General features: G+C 36.9%; 1 protein-coding gene across 1 annotated transcript in view; it reads left to right on the top strand.

The window, feature by feature from the left end:
- The window catches only part of LOC115428458 (RNA-binding motif, single-stranded-interacting protein 3-like), a 527,598-nt gene that overhangs the window by 344,554 nt on the left and 167,480 nt on the right, over positions 1-15,564 (top strand). Inside the window, exons 7-8 of the mRNA XM_030147513.1 lie at positions 825-982; positions 15,451-15,530. Of these exons, the coding sequence (XP_030003373.1) occupies positions 825-982; positions 15,451-15,530 (238 nt within the window). The remainder of the gene's footprint in view (positions 1-824; positions 983-15,450; positions 15,531-15,564) is intronic.

Below are 15,564 nucleotides of genomic sequence, written 5' to 3'. Positions count from 1 at the left end.
CATTGGTTTGAGTCTCAATAGACTGGCTGCTTTGAGTGGAAGGGTTTGGAAATGTGGATGTTGGATCCACAGTGTGGTACAGATCAGACTGTGGCTGCTGATTGTGTAGTTGATTATGTGGGTGGCAACATGGGCTTTAACTTAATTTGGTGTAAGAAGAGAATATTACAACATGCTAGTAACATCATCAAGATGCATATTTGGAGATAAGGATGACATAATAGAGTTTCATGGCTAATTTAGTGAGTGACTGACTCGGGGTGTAGATTGATTGATAGCTGGGTGGCTTGGCTCAGTGGTGGAGTGACTGTCGGGGCTGGGCTGCTGTTTCCAGCTGTTCCACTGTCGACACACTGGGCTTTCTGCTACCTCAGGCTCAACCCAACACCAGCTGTGCAGCTTCTCCTACCTAGCAGCAGCCTCAAGGCACTACAGAGAAAATACTGTTGTACAATTCACACTACATGCCTTTTCTATCTCTGTCTTTTTTCACTTTTTGGATCTCTCTTTTGACATTGTTAAATCTGATCAAAACGATATCCACCAGTCTGTGATCAGTGTACAACATGCATGTGAATACTCTCATGGATGATAATGCTTTCCACCCATGCACATCCATAATTTTACACATATACTGACAGTCACACACTGAACTATTGAAGTTTCTTTGCTGTGTGTCAGGCGTTCAGCTCCTGCATATTTAACTGTTTCAACAATTTATGATGATACATTATTTCTCACAGCGTCTTCCTTTTCTCTTTTCCCTTCCTTTCTTCCCCTTTGTCCTCTCCCCCTCCTTTTTCTTCTACTTCCTGGCCCTTTAGCAACAGGAGCAGGACCCTACCAACCTGTACATCTCTAACCTCCCCGTGTCTATGGATGAGCAGGAACTGGAGAACATGCTGAAGCCCCTGGGTCACGTCATCTCCACGCGGATACTGAGGGATGCCAACGGAGTCAGCAGAGGAGTTGGTTTTGCCAGGTACAGCCATATTAATAATGTTCATAATGATGCATCACTTAAAGCTCCTCCTCCTCCTCAGAATGTTCGTATTAATATGAAACTAATCATGAAATGACCAATGTACAATATTTTTCATATTTAGTCTATGTATGTATATAACACACCCCTCAATCTAAACAGAAGACCCACTATCACTTGGTTTCAGTATTAAAACTGTAATTGGCATCTATTCTCTGATCAAATGATCCTGTAGACACCCCCCCCCGCCCCCCCAGGTTTACCCAATATTTTTCACCCCAAACAACGATGGTATAAGATGCATTGAAGTTCCTGACAAATAACCCAGCAGGAGCAGTATTTATTCTGTTTCACAGTGAACATGCATCTGCAATAATGTTTGAATCATGCAACATTCAACACTGGTAAGACAGCAGAAAAAAAAAGCAAAAAAAACTGTAACCACTGCAACTGTCACTAGCTTCTACAATGCTTTCTACTATTCCCTTTTTTCCACTGAGTTGTATTTTTGATGCTGAGTGTGAAAGCACTCAAGTGGCTATTTTTAGCAGGTTTACTCACAGTTTATCTGGTTAACACATTATTTTTGGTTCAAAAGCTGTGGTCTCTGTGTCTATCTGGTACTCCATGGAGGCGGAGACATTAACAAAAAGCACTATGCAGAAGGATTTTGACCTATATTATTATGCACATGTGTGCACAGAATAGAATGTACCCATACAAGCTTAAACATGAATACACATGTGTGTTCTGGTACAAATGCTCATTCCTGTGTTCACTATTTGCAAACACACATTTACACTAAAAAGACTCTTGTCAGATGAATCCTGCCTCCAGGCAGTGAAAACTTTGAGGCGATTTGTTTTATTACCCAGTCTGTTTGACAATGCATCTGCCACCGGATGAGTTTGTCTTTGTTTATTCTTGAGTGTGTGTTGTGTGCTCGAATGTGCATACATCCTGGTAATGGATGCTGCAGTCGAGTTGATTTACACACATCCATGCACACCAACAATTACACTCACATCTATACAGTAGAGCCCCTGCTGATGTATTTCAACCACCAAGCATATCGCTTAACAGTTTATTTCTTTTTCTACTTAGAAAAGTTTCCACTTCAGCTTGTTAATCCCCAAAGTCATAAACCGCTCTGTCCTTGTCCTCGGCAGCAGCCACTAGGCTCTCATTCCTCTCCACACATTTCTCCCTTGTTTACCCAGAGGAGTCCACTGACAGCAACCGACCACCATCTTGCAGGGATTTTTCTTAATCACCTACTCTGGCTGAACTCCTCTCCTATTCCCTGCTCTATTACAGAGGGTTACAGCAGGACAGACAGGCACTAATACACACACAGACAAACAGGCATTTTTGCACAAACAGGAGCATATGCACAGGCAGGCCTGTACACATGCCTACTGTGCATAAGCATGCATGCATGTACATGTACATGTGCACACATGCATTCTGATGCAGACGGACACACACACACACACACACACACAGACAGGTAGGTAGCCTCCTGCAGACCAACAAGCAGAGCACAGCAACAACCTGCCACAGGCCACCTGTTCAAGCAGCCCTGCAGCCCACAGTGGGAAGAGGAAGAGACATGATGGAGAGGGAGAGGGAGACAGCAGGAGAGGAAGGAACAGGAGGGAGAAACAATGGCCAAGTAAAAAGAACTAATCATAAAGGTTATTATAAGGAGAAAGAGAAGGTGATGGAAAAGGAAGGCTGGTATGAGACCAAGAAATATTGAGGAATAGAACGTGAAATTAAAGAGTGTAGGTGGAACAAATGAGAAGAGAAAAATATACTCAGGAAGGTGTGTTTGTGTATGGATAAAGACATAAATGGGGTTGTGCTATTTCTAAAAATAAAGATAAGGGGAGGCTTAAACAAAGGAAAAAATGTATGAATTGTTCAACTCCTGCTGGCTGTGTCAACAGACAGATAGACAGACAGCTGCTGAGGGTTGGGCCATGAGGGGCATTAGAGAGAGTAAACTGAGCTAAGTGTTTGTGGGCCGATCCATTACTGTTATCAGAGCCCATTACTCCAGCACCAGCACTAATCATTGCAGACAGCAGCACCTGATGCCATTAACCAGCAGTGCACAGAGAAAGGCAGCCGGACTCACTGCCTACCTGGACGCTTCACTGATTGACTGCATACCCCAAAAGTCTGACTGACCAGCAGACAATCTGCCTGACCAGTTGGTTTCCCAAAGACTTCCTAACAACCTGCCTGCTTTATTTACTCTTTTTTTCTCCTCCTGTTTCCTCTTTACCTACCGTGTACACTGTTGGAAAGGAGAGTTGTCAAGCAGGAGGCAACGGGGAAGTGTGAGAATGATGGATAAAGAACACTGTAAATAATTGTAGAAAGAGACACTGAGCAATAGAAGTTTAAGTCCAGGAGTCACTCAGAGCTCTGGACCATGGATTCAGTCTGATTCTTAGCTGCTTTTAAGATAGACAGCAATCGCAATCTCATCTCAAACAGCTTTTAGTTTGATAGAACACAGGCACATAAATCACTATTTCACAAGCACTTAGTGGAGTGTGCACTGGGCTGTTGGATGTAAAAGAAAGTAAAAAAAAGATGGGAGAGGTGCGCGCCCTGGTTTGCATAGATCCTCAGCTTTAACGCACCGTTTTCCTGAATGTTAAGCATAAGGAAACTGTTCTTGGCATGTTTGTGTGCTATGTTTGTGTAAACACGGATAAGAGGCACATAGGGAATTCATGCATCTGTGTACGTATAGATTATAGGAAGGATTCAAACTACAGGGTACGCTGTGTTCTCACGTCTCAGTACTGCTCAAAGACACACAGCAGGCAGCAACGGCTACACTTCATCTGTTTTCTTATCCTCATTAATGTAAATAATGGTGAATAAATGCTGAATCAACTGGTTTTTAATTGTTGTTTTTGTGGTATGCACAAAAAACTGAAAAAACTGAGCTCCCTTGAAAGCCCCAGTATAGTTCACACTGAGTGTGTGTTGTGTATGTCAGCTCTACGTAATGAAGTTACACTGGGCTGATGGACTTAGTTCCTGATAATTACTGATGACCACTAGTTATCTCCATGTTCTACGTTCTCTCATTGTTACAGTTTCAGGGAAAAAAATGTCTTTGGAAAGAAAAGACTGGAATTTGTCTAAAAATATAGAGAAAATTCAACTGTTTTTTTTGTTTTGTTATGTTTTGTTTTGACACTTATTTTTTATTAGTCATTTTTCCTTTTTTTTTTTTTTTTTTTTTTTACATAAAACATAGACAAAACCATAACAAAACAAATAACATTCAGCAGTTAGTATTTGTTACCATTCAAAAACAAAATTGAGAATTGGTAACTGGTTGGTCAACTGGTTTTATTAAAAAAATATGAATACTAAACAGCTAGCATAGCCTAATTTTTTTTTTTAGATCAAAACGTTTTACAGTTGAAAAATAATCAATTTCTCTTTTCCATTTTTTCATATTTCATGTTATAGGTTTAGATTCTATTTAGTTTTTCCAGATTGCTAAAACTCTAAATACTTTCACTCATTGCTCAGTATCATAAACCCATTTATTAAACCAGTCTCTCTTTTGGCACAACCTTAAAGGCATTATATGTAGTCTTGATAGCATAATATTAATGGTAATATTCCAAACTCTCAACAACAGGACAAAGTCATGTAACAGAACATATTTATGACCAAAACCAAAACCACTAACGGAACAACACTATGTATACACAGACTGTATCACTCACTGAATAAAGTATAAAGCTCATTGTTTACACACACCTGTACTACAGTATGATCAAGTTTCCATCTTCCAACTAAAACTCAGCACTGTGCCTTATAATCTTCACATGCTGTCAGCTGATAGTTTACATTATGGCTCTGTTAGCTTAGCTCTGTTCTGAGACAGAAAACATACAGTTTGTGTTGTCAGTAGCTGAACTAAAGATGTGTTTGGAATCGTCCAAACAAGGTCAGAACTGTCACAGTTTAGTCTGAACTGTGGATCAACAAACAGCAACTTAAATATAAAACATCACATCAGCAGGTAGAAGAAGCACCAAACTCCATTTGTTTCATTCAGAGCTGTGTTCAGTGGTGAAAATAACAACAGTGCTTGTAGCTTTTTATCACTTTGCCACTTTCTTTGACTCTAAAAGTTGTTTCTTAGCTGCACACAGATGGAAAAAAAGATAAACACTTAAACAGGAAGGTCAAAACTTTATATTTTGTGTGCGCAATTTGGAGGAAAAGTGCATCCTTTCATCTAGTTTTGTTTTAGCAACAGTAAAATAAACTTTAACCTTTAGTATTTGAGAAGGTAAACTTCTTCTGTTAACCCTTTAACCCCTGAGACATTATTCCAGGTAAATGTGCTGCTGTGAATTTGAGTCTGTTTCAGTGTCATAAAAGCTACTGTGAGTACGCATTTGTGTTCCTTTTCTTCAGTGGTTTTGTTTTACTGTGTGTTTTTAGGGTCAAAATAGGTGGAATAACAGAAAAAGACAAAGAGAGGAACTGAAGTTTGACTCAGAATGTACATCACTGTGAGATTTAGGATGTTGAACATGAACTGTGAACTGGAACACACTGAACAACAACCAGGATTTGAATTTTGGTTGTAGTTTTTGTTTTGGGGCTCTTTTCTAAATTAGTCCAGCTGCTTTTTGACACCTGGTTGAACTCCAAAAAGCAGTTACACGGTCAAAACTCTGTAAAAACACAGTTAAAAAAAAAAAAAAAAGGAAAATCATGACAAAACCACAAACAACAGTAAAAACACAAAAAAAAAATTGACAAGGAAAACAGTGTAATAGAAAAAAAAAAGCCCAAACTATCTATTTTTATAGCTAGTTGGTCTCACTCATGCTTTGTGTTTTACTCCCCTTTCCACAAGCGGCAGGGGGTGTACTGAGCACGCTCAGATGTCTATGCAAAGAACAAGGTCTATTCTTGGGATGTCCAATCCGATCTACAGACTGGTGTCAGCTGCCGATCTGGCATTTTTTAGAAGATCGGATCGGCCCGATTTCATGACTAAATTCGATCCAATCCGGACCCGGTTCTGGGGTGGGGGGGGGGGGGGGGGGGGTGAACACACATCCTGCTCCCTCAAATTAAAGTTTCTGAAGGTAGGGAAAAGGAAAATTAGCTGTACAACAGCGGGAGGCCTAGAGGAATTAGTAAAACGTCTATGGGTTTCACTTTCACTTTGCGTAGTGATGCGCAAGTAGGTTTTTTTCGACTCGTGGGGCTTTTGTGGAATTATTTGACCCAACCCATCCCGCGAATAAACTGACATTCTTTTGACCCGCCCCAACTCCACCCATGAGTAAACTGCTGATGTGCACATCACTAACATACAGCGCAGAACACACCCCCATACCTGTCCATAGACCAGCTACAGCAGTGGCAAACATACGGCCCACAGGCTAAAACCAGCCCACCAAAGGTTCTAATTTGTTCCACAGTATGAATTTGGAAAGTGCAAAAATTATAGTAAAGTTATTAAGAGTCAAAGGTATCATACTTGTTTTAGTTCAGGTTCCACATTCAGCCCAATTGTGATCTCAAATAAAATAATAGTATAAAAACATATAAATAATGACTCAATATTTAAATCCAAATTTTTAGTAAAAAGTCAGTATCGGATATCAGATCGGTATCAGCAAAACTAATCCTAAAAAAAAATCCAGATTGGAACATCACTAGTCTATTATATCAGTATGTTTTGAAAATGTTCCTATTGAGCAAACAGTTGAATTTTTATAAATATTTAAAATAAATCATACATTCAGAACGCGCACCACAGACACGTTAGAGGTTAAAGGGTTAAATAAGTAACTCCAATCAATACTTTCAAGTAACATTTAGTCATTAAATGAAATATTAGACAGTATATTTTTTGGGTGCGCGTACGATTAGAGTCAATGAGAGATGGATAAGGCTTAGAAGTGTGAAGGAAAGAGTGAGAAGAGGCACAAAGATAAAGATGTTGATGCGAACAGAGAAACAAAGGGATGGATGGAGAATGAAAGAAAGGAGGCCAAGGGAAGTAAGAGAGATAGGATGGAAGAGTGTGAGGGTAACAGTGAAAGATGGAGGAAATAACCAAGGTTGAAAGACAGGGAGGAATGAGAGAGACGTCAAAAAGAAGAGGTGCAGACGAGCTGGGAGTAAGATGGATGGGACTGGGAGAGCGATAAAGAAGAAGGAAAAAAAAAAGATAATAAATAATAAAAAAGAAGAAAAGGAAAAGAAGAAGCATGGAGGAAGAGATAGAAGGAGGATGAGAGACAGAGGACAGAGAAGTTCGAGGCTGACAGAATGATATGAGTATTCCACGAGGTGAGAGCGAGTAAAGCATGAAAATGTGGAACGCAATGAATTCTGCACATTCCAAGAGCACATTAGCATAAAGGCAGAGCGATCACTCAAGCCCGCATTTAAAATACACTCACTTTAATAGACGTGTTTTGCAAAGGTTTTGAGATATTAGAGAACACATGTGGTATAAAATGTTATTGTAACTTAACACAACTGAACAAATGCATGAAGGGAAAAAAAAACTTTCTCCAGTGTAGGTAGATTGATGGTTTTAATTAGTAAGATAGCATTAAGTCAATGTTAATACACAGCCACTTATTCACACGCTTTGTAAAGAACAGACCCATGTATTGGTCAACGATAATAAGGAAATAGATTTATGGTCATTGTATGAGAGCGTAATATGGAAAAATGATTGGGCTCATGTTAGTAGGTACATCATGTCATGTATAACTTTGCTTTACTTTGTTTGTTGTCTTTATATTGAAGAGAACAAACTGACTTTGTTTATGTTTTATAAAGGAGGAAGAAAAAAGTGATTGGCTCGGAGGCAGATTTTACCGATTGCTATGTCATGTATTCTGCTTTTATTGATTCTTTTACGGACTCCTCATCTACTTTCTGTGTAAAAATATGTGAACAAAAAGTGGGAAAAAAAGGGAACAAATTGCATTCCTGATATCTACTAAGCCCATATTGTATAAAGAAATAAATTGTAGAGAGCCAAGTCCCACCCTTTCTGGTTGCGATATGATGTTTGTCAATTTAAAAAAATGATTTTACAAGTCAAATAAGTTACAGTTTATGGTAAAATTGTTGAAGTATCAGACAGAAAATATATAGATACACATTAAAGTGAAAAAAAACAGACAGTTGATATAAATGAAGTGTGCTGAAAAAAAAAGATTCCAAACATGGGTATAGTAAACATTTGTTTATATAGTATATAAAGGCAAAACCAAAAGTACTGAAAAACAGATAAAATAGGCTCAGACCCCTAAGGGTTAATATTTGAATGTTTCTGCCAGCAGCAGGTACATTGTGCCGGTTATTTTATTTGGCTTTTTTTTTTCTTTTTTTTTTCCAAAATACAACTTGGTTAAATTATTTCAGTGTGTGTATTAGTACTTTTTGAACATTTTGAGCACAATTTCAACAATACTACAATAATAATGATAATGGGATAATTTTGGTCACAATAAACCTGATATGAAATTTTCATATCGTTACATCCCTAATTTACACACTGGTATTTGGAAATGATCCAGTAGCAGATGTCACAACTAGAACTGTTATTGTCTTTTTTTTTGTGAAATAAAGACATATTCTGGACTTCTTTGACACATTTTCAAGTTTGACATCATTGTTTTGAAAAGAAAAACTGTCAGCATTGCAAAAAAAAAAATTGCTTCCTCTGTGCTCCTTGTCTGGGGTTTAAGGTTAGGAGTTAGATTCACACAGGCTTAGTAGAACTTCCCCAAATCCCCTCACAAGTTTGCTTTTTAGTCTCACAGTGCCGCGAAAAGATGAAAGATGCGTGCGCTCGCCGTCATATGTTGGTGCTATTTTATGTGCATGGATATGTTTGATATACTTATGTAAATGACGAGATGCGTGTATGGGCATTTGTGTCTGTGTGCTTATGATGTGAGAGATCAAAGCCCTCCTGCTGGTCAGCTCCTCCGCCTATAGTCAACGTTTGATCCAGTGGCTGGAAAAGAAATGAGTCAGTCACAATTTCTGCAACTTCCTGTATTCTCCCTTTTCCTCATAAAAAAAAAAAAAGTCAGTTCTTAATATCAAGCAGCGTGTCCCTTTTGCTTTCTTATACCCTCTCAGTTCCCTTCATGTTCTTCTCTACGTCCCATTTGTCTATTCTGTCAAATTTTGTCGTTTTCCTTTTCTGCCTGTTGGGATGAAGGCTGCAAAATACATCTAACAATTTCACTGTGAGCTTCAACAGGCTGACAATGATGTGTCCCAGCAGATGGATGGAGGCGCTCTGGAGAGGCTCATCTGACTTCATTAGCAAAACTTTGGGATACTAACCAGTGGTTTAGAGTGTGACCCATGTGGCACCGGTGGTTTTATCCTTTGTTTTACCATTAAATATTACAGATAAGCACTTAAACAGAATTTGCTGTGAAAATCCCTGTTTTTGTCCACCAGGAGGGATTGGGATCACTTTGCTTTGTGTGTTTGTTTGTTAGCAACTTTACAGGAAAACTATTCCAACCATCTTTACTAAATTTTACCCACAGATAGGCCTCGGCCCGGGGATGAACCCATTAAATCTTGGGCCAAGTAGGCCAAAGTTCAAGGTCACAGCAAGGTCACAAAATCTTTAATTTTCCTATCTCTCATCATTAAACTATTTTCGAAAATTCATAAAAAATTCAAAACAACTCCGATTAGCCTGCAATTTGATACACCTGTAGCTTATAACAATATCTTGTATCTGGCACAAAATTGTCCACATCCACTGTGGAATGTGGACTCCGTGGACATTTCAATTTAACATTGAAAATCCCGTTTACGACACATTTTTCATTATAACTCAACAAATATTGATTGATTGGAATAATCTGGAGCAAAACTTAAAAATGTCTTCTTCAATCTGTGCATTTAAAAGGATGTATAAATCCACTATAATAACAAAATATAAAACATTAGAAGTACGCATAAAATAAGATATTATAGTTAATTGGTTATCACGATAGGAAGATACTATCATATTTATTGATCATTGTATTTGGAGTAAATATTTGGGGTGGATATGTATATTATAGTTTATATTGAATAACGGTTGATTATTGCAAATCTGATTGTGTATGACGTGACTTTAAAAAAAAAAGTGTATATGAATGGTTTTTATGGATGTTTTGTGTTATTGCAAAAAATATACAGAGGAAAATGTGTGTTAACAAAGCAAAGGAGGCGGATCTAGTTTGATGATTAGTTTGTAAAAAAAAAAAGGGGGTGGGAGTCAATAAGTTATACTTCTTCCCACTCCTTTTTGAGCGCAAAAAAATTGTATTTATTTATTTGTTTTGACCATGTTGTATGATTCTTTGTTATCTGATGATTCCATGTGCTCGAAATAAAACTACTACTACTGCTAATATAATTTGACATACACATGACTGGTACCAAGCTTCAACTTTTTCTGCTGTATGGAACAACCTTGAAACTGTTTAATTTAAAAAGAAATAGTCGATCCACACATGCACAGCGTTCAGGGGTGCTTGACGGAGGTTTGCATTCTCTGAACACTTGTCTAATATTGTTTTTAACCCCATAACACCTGAATTTATGTACAAGTACATTTAGAAATTATTATTTGTGTTTTTGCTTTCGAGTAGATGCTAAATTAAGTGGAGATTGTTAATTTGACTACTGTATAGCACATAAATTAGATATTTTGGGCACTTTCTTCAGGACCCAGAAAACATGTTGCCAACTTTTTCAACTCCAGGCTCAATGAATTCATCTATAGGCCCTCAGGAAATATTACAATTTCTAACTATTCCAACCTAGTGAGTGCCTGGATTTTTGTCCTTTTCTTATTGTTCATGCCCTTTCCATGAGCACCTCTGGTTTGCTGAATACCAGTAGTTTCCTGTGAAATTGTTTTTTTGTATTTTTAGATATTTTGGGTATGTTGCATATTTGGGACAACAGGCAATAAAGGTAACAAAAAAGCAACACATTTTCCAGTCTCAGGCATGGGGATGGTTTTATTGATGCCACATTATTTTGGACTGCACTTATATAGCACTTTTTCCACACCTTCATGGTGTCCAAAGTGCTTTACAGTGCCTCACATTCACCCATTCACACACACACTCATACACCAGTGGGCGGCTGCTGTCATGCAAGGCAGTACCAGGCCCTACTGGGAGCAATTTAGGGGTCAGTGTCTTGCTCAAGGACACTTTGACATGTGGACAGTCGGAGCCAGGTTTCTAACCGCCCTTCGGTCATTGGACGACCCACTCATGACCAACTGAGCCACTGTCACCCCGGAGTTCAATGTCCTGTCTCGAACACCAACTATTTTAACTATTATTATCCAAACAAACAGCTCTAGCTTTTAATTTGGAACATTTATGCGCAACTCATTGTTCAGGTTCTACACACAGACCTATGTTATCTCTTGGAGGCTGGACCAGTAAAATAATAGCCCAAGAACCTACATATAATGACAACTCCAAATTTTTGTCTTTGTTTTGGTGCTAAAAAGTAAAATTACATAATAAAAATGTTCACACTTACAACTCTCCTTTCTTTAAAAATATGTCAAATACCTGAAAATCCATGAACAATCTAAGTGCAGTTTTAACAATAGTGTACCTCAGTTTATCATTTACACATGTACGTTATAATTTACAGAACACAGTGGATCTAAGAAAACACAAAACATTTAGAAACAGGCATCTGGAACTGAAAAATATAGCATTTAACTTTACACATTTTTGTTATATTCTGTTTTGAATGAAACAAAGGGGGTTTCAAACTCATTTTAGTTCAGTTCCACATTCAGCCCAATTTGATCTCAAGTGGGCTGGACTAGTAAAATAATAACTGTGGAAAAAGTAAAACTACAGGGTGGGGAAGCAAAATTTACAATATTTTGAGGCAGGGATTGAAAGACAGTGTATGACCAGTTAGTTTATTGAAAGTCATGAGAATTTATTTGCCACAAGAAAATGTACATAATAGGAAATGTTTTTATTCTATGTGTCCTCCTTCTTTCTCAATAACTGCCTTCACACGCTTCCTGAAACTTGCGCAAGTGTTCCTCAAATATTCTGGTGACAACTTCTCCCATTCTTCTTTAATAGTATCTTCCAGACTTTCTCGTAATAGTTTTGCTCATAGTCATTCTCTTCTTTCCATTATAAACAGTCTTTATGGACACTCCAACTATTTTTGAAATCTCCTTTGGTGTGACGAGTGCATTCAGCAAATCACACTCTTTGACGTTTGCTTTCCTGATTACTCATATGGGCAAAAGTGTCTGAAAAGGTATGGATAATAGTGTTAGGTATGATTATGACATCAATATATGTTTGGTTTCAAAACAATTGATGTAGCGCCTGCTGAGAAAAAACTAAATGTTCGTTGTAAATTTTGCTTCCCCACCCTGTATATTATGATTATGTTCACATCTACAAAGTTTCCTTAAAAATCTGAATAAAATGAACAACTTGAATTGTCTTAAGAAAAACAAGTGCAATTTTAACAATATTATGCCTTGGTTTACCAGTTTATCATTTACACATGTGCATTACAATCGCACAAAAGATTTAGTAACAGGCAGAATATTGGTGAAATTGCATTTAATTTTCATAAGACATTTCTGTTTGTTCATATTTGTTCAGGTTCTTCACATTTTTTGAAAAAGTATAGTATGGTAATGTAAACATTTTCATGTAATTTTACTTTTTTACACCAAAAAAATAAAGGAAAATTTGAGGTTGTCATTATTTATAGGTTATTATGATAATATTTTACTGGTTCTGACCCACTTGAAATCAAATTGGTCAGTATGTGTCTGTATGTGGAACCTGAATTAAAATGATTTTGACACCACTCATTGTTAATATCTTCAGTGTAATTTTTGCATTTCACAAATTCATCCCGTGGGCCAGATTGGACCTTTGGGCGGGCCGGATTTGGCCCCCGGGCCGCATGTTTGACACCTGTGGGTTAAAGTATTTGTAATAGGGCTGTTATAGTGTAACTTTAGCCTCATTCTGAGTAACTTCACCAGCTGCATGTTTCTGAAAACTGTTAAACTGTCTTGAAGAGGATGAGATGGAGGTGATCAGTGTCTGAATGTGCAGGTGTGGATGAGACAAAGGAGTACTTCAGGGACATCTGTAAAACACAGAATCACTAATGCAGAACCGTTAGAGACTCTGAACGGGTTAGTTTGAGTTTTTCTCCTGGTTTTACCACCTAAAGAAGACCTTAAAATCAATATCCATTCACACGTAAGTCATATTTAGCATAATTTTGGTGCTTTTTCTTGCTGTAATGCGGTCTTTTCCCACATGGAACTAAAGCCCTGAAATGCTCTTAAACCTCCCAAGTTCCAAGACTAAAAGTGCACATCTGCAGCCTGTATGGTTGTGTCACTGTGGCGTTTTAATATGTTATTGCATATACAAACAAACAAATCAACCACTCAGTGAATGCAGCAGTTTTATGAGATAAAACTGTTGCGTTTGTGTGAGTGTTGGTTCTGAATAGACTGATAAAACAGTTTCACGGTTGGAAGAATATGACTGAAGGACAGATGGACTAAACAGCCCTCATTAGTGGTGCTAACAGATTTTATTATACAAATTCAATGATGTAGAATCATAGTAAAACGATATTTTCATTTATCATACCTTATTCTGAGAAAAGTCAAAAACATTTTCAAACAGGAAGTGGAGTCATTTTCACCTTCAAACAAAACAATAACAAACAAAGTGCTGATTTTTTATTTTTTTTTTTACATATTTTCCACCAGTATTGATATATTCCATTACAACTGAGTGGTATGATTGTGTTTACAGCTTGAAAAACATGTCTGAGTGTTTAGTATCGCTCTAATGAAACCTAAGGAAAAACTGAAAACAGGCTGTGAAAAAAGTAATTGCTTGAACTGGTATAAAAAGAAAAACGAGAAAAGAAAGCAAGAAAAAAAAAAATGAACACCACAGACTTAAAGGTGAAATCTACTTCATGTTTCTTCTAAGGTTAAGGATATACAAGAAGAAAACACTCAAAACTATCTCAAACTAAACTGAAAACTAAAAAGACTAAATAAAAGCAGAAATGAATGAAATCTCAAACAGATACACTATATGGACAAAAGTATCGGGACACTTTGAATTCAGGTGTTTCTTTTCTAAAAGGGGTTTGGGATACACAACAATACTGACAGATGTCATAATGTAGTTTTATATTTGGGATAAATATCAATGCATTGGTTAGTTTTGTTTAAATTCTTATCTTTGCTTCCAAAATGCCTCAGAGATGGTTTTTTACTTAATTTTTCCTCAACATTTTTTTTCTTTTCCTGCTCATGACTATGATTTTAAATGTTCTACCTCTAAATTTTAACAATATTTTTCGTGCTCTGACTGTGAGTAATAATTTTCTACCACAACTAACCATCAACGTTCTTCACATCTCACTTGGGAAGAAAAATCAATTAAAATATAAGGAAATATTGATATTTATAAACTATATGGACAAAAATATCGGGACACAGTTCATAAGATGTCCTGTTCATGCTGATTTGGGATATAAGCATCAATATTTACGTAAAGTTTAATGGGGGATTTTTCTTCCTAAGTGATGGTTAGCTGTAGTAAAAAATTATTATTTTTATATGATATTATTGTTATATTTTATATGTAATAAAATCTGCTGCTACTGTCTTGGCCTGGACACTCTTGAAAAAGAGAATTTTAATCTCAATGAGTTTTTTCCTGGTTAAATAAAGGTTAAATTAAAAAAAAAAAAAAATAGAATAGAATAGATGTCAGTTGTGTTGTGTTACTACATGTTAGTGACACAATAGAGACATTGTTTAATAAAAAAGTATAAGATATAAAAGTGTGCAATTGAAAAGTTTGTATAAAATGGAGATATACTGTATGAAAGGCTAAGATTAAAAAAAAAATTAAAGTAGGATAAAATGTGCAAATGTAGTAGTAGTCGTGTAAACAATGTAAACATTTGTAAACATTTGTAAGTGTTACAGTATAAACAGTGCAAATATAACAATGAAAACAATGTAGAATGTAAACAGACATGTACCAGTGTAAGTGATGTGAACAGTGCAATTACAACAGTGTAAACAATGTACCATGTGTATCAGTGTATTAAATGTGTCAGTATTAAACTGTATATAACATTTATCATTATTGTTTTGTATCTCAGACCCCTGTTAGAAAAGAAACACATGAATACAACATGTCCCAATACTTTTGTCCATTAAATGTATAACAGATATAAATACAATACAGCTATGCTAACATGCAGAAATGCTAAATGTATGGTATATATCTACATATATACATATCTGTTAATGAAGTCCTTCTCATCACGTGTCTTCACAGGATGGAGTCCACAGAGAAATGTGAAGTAGTGATACAGCATTTCAACGGAAAATACCTGAAAACCCCGCCAGGCATTCCAGGTGAGTCTCCGCTCTTTTTATTTTACATTACTAA

This window comes from Sphaeramia orbicularis, chromosome 11, assembly GCF_902148855.1.
Source record: "Sphaeramia orbicularis chromosome 11, fSphaOr1.1, whole genome shotgun sequence".
Classification (NCBI taxonomy): Eukaryota; Metazoa; Chordata; class Actinopteri; order Kurtiformes; family Apogonidae; genus Sphaeramia; species Sphaeramia orbicularis.
Note: the sequence above shows the minus strand (reverse complement) of the source record. Positions and strands in the feature narration are given on the sequence as shown.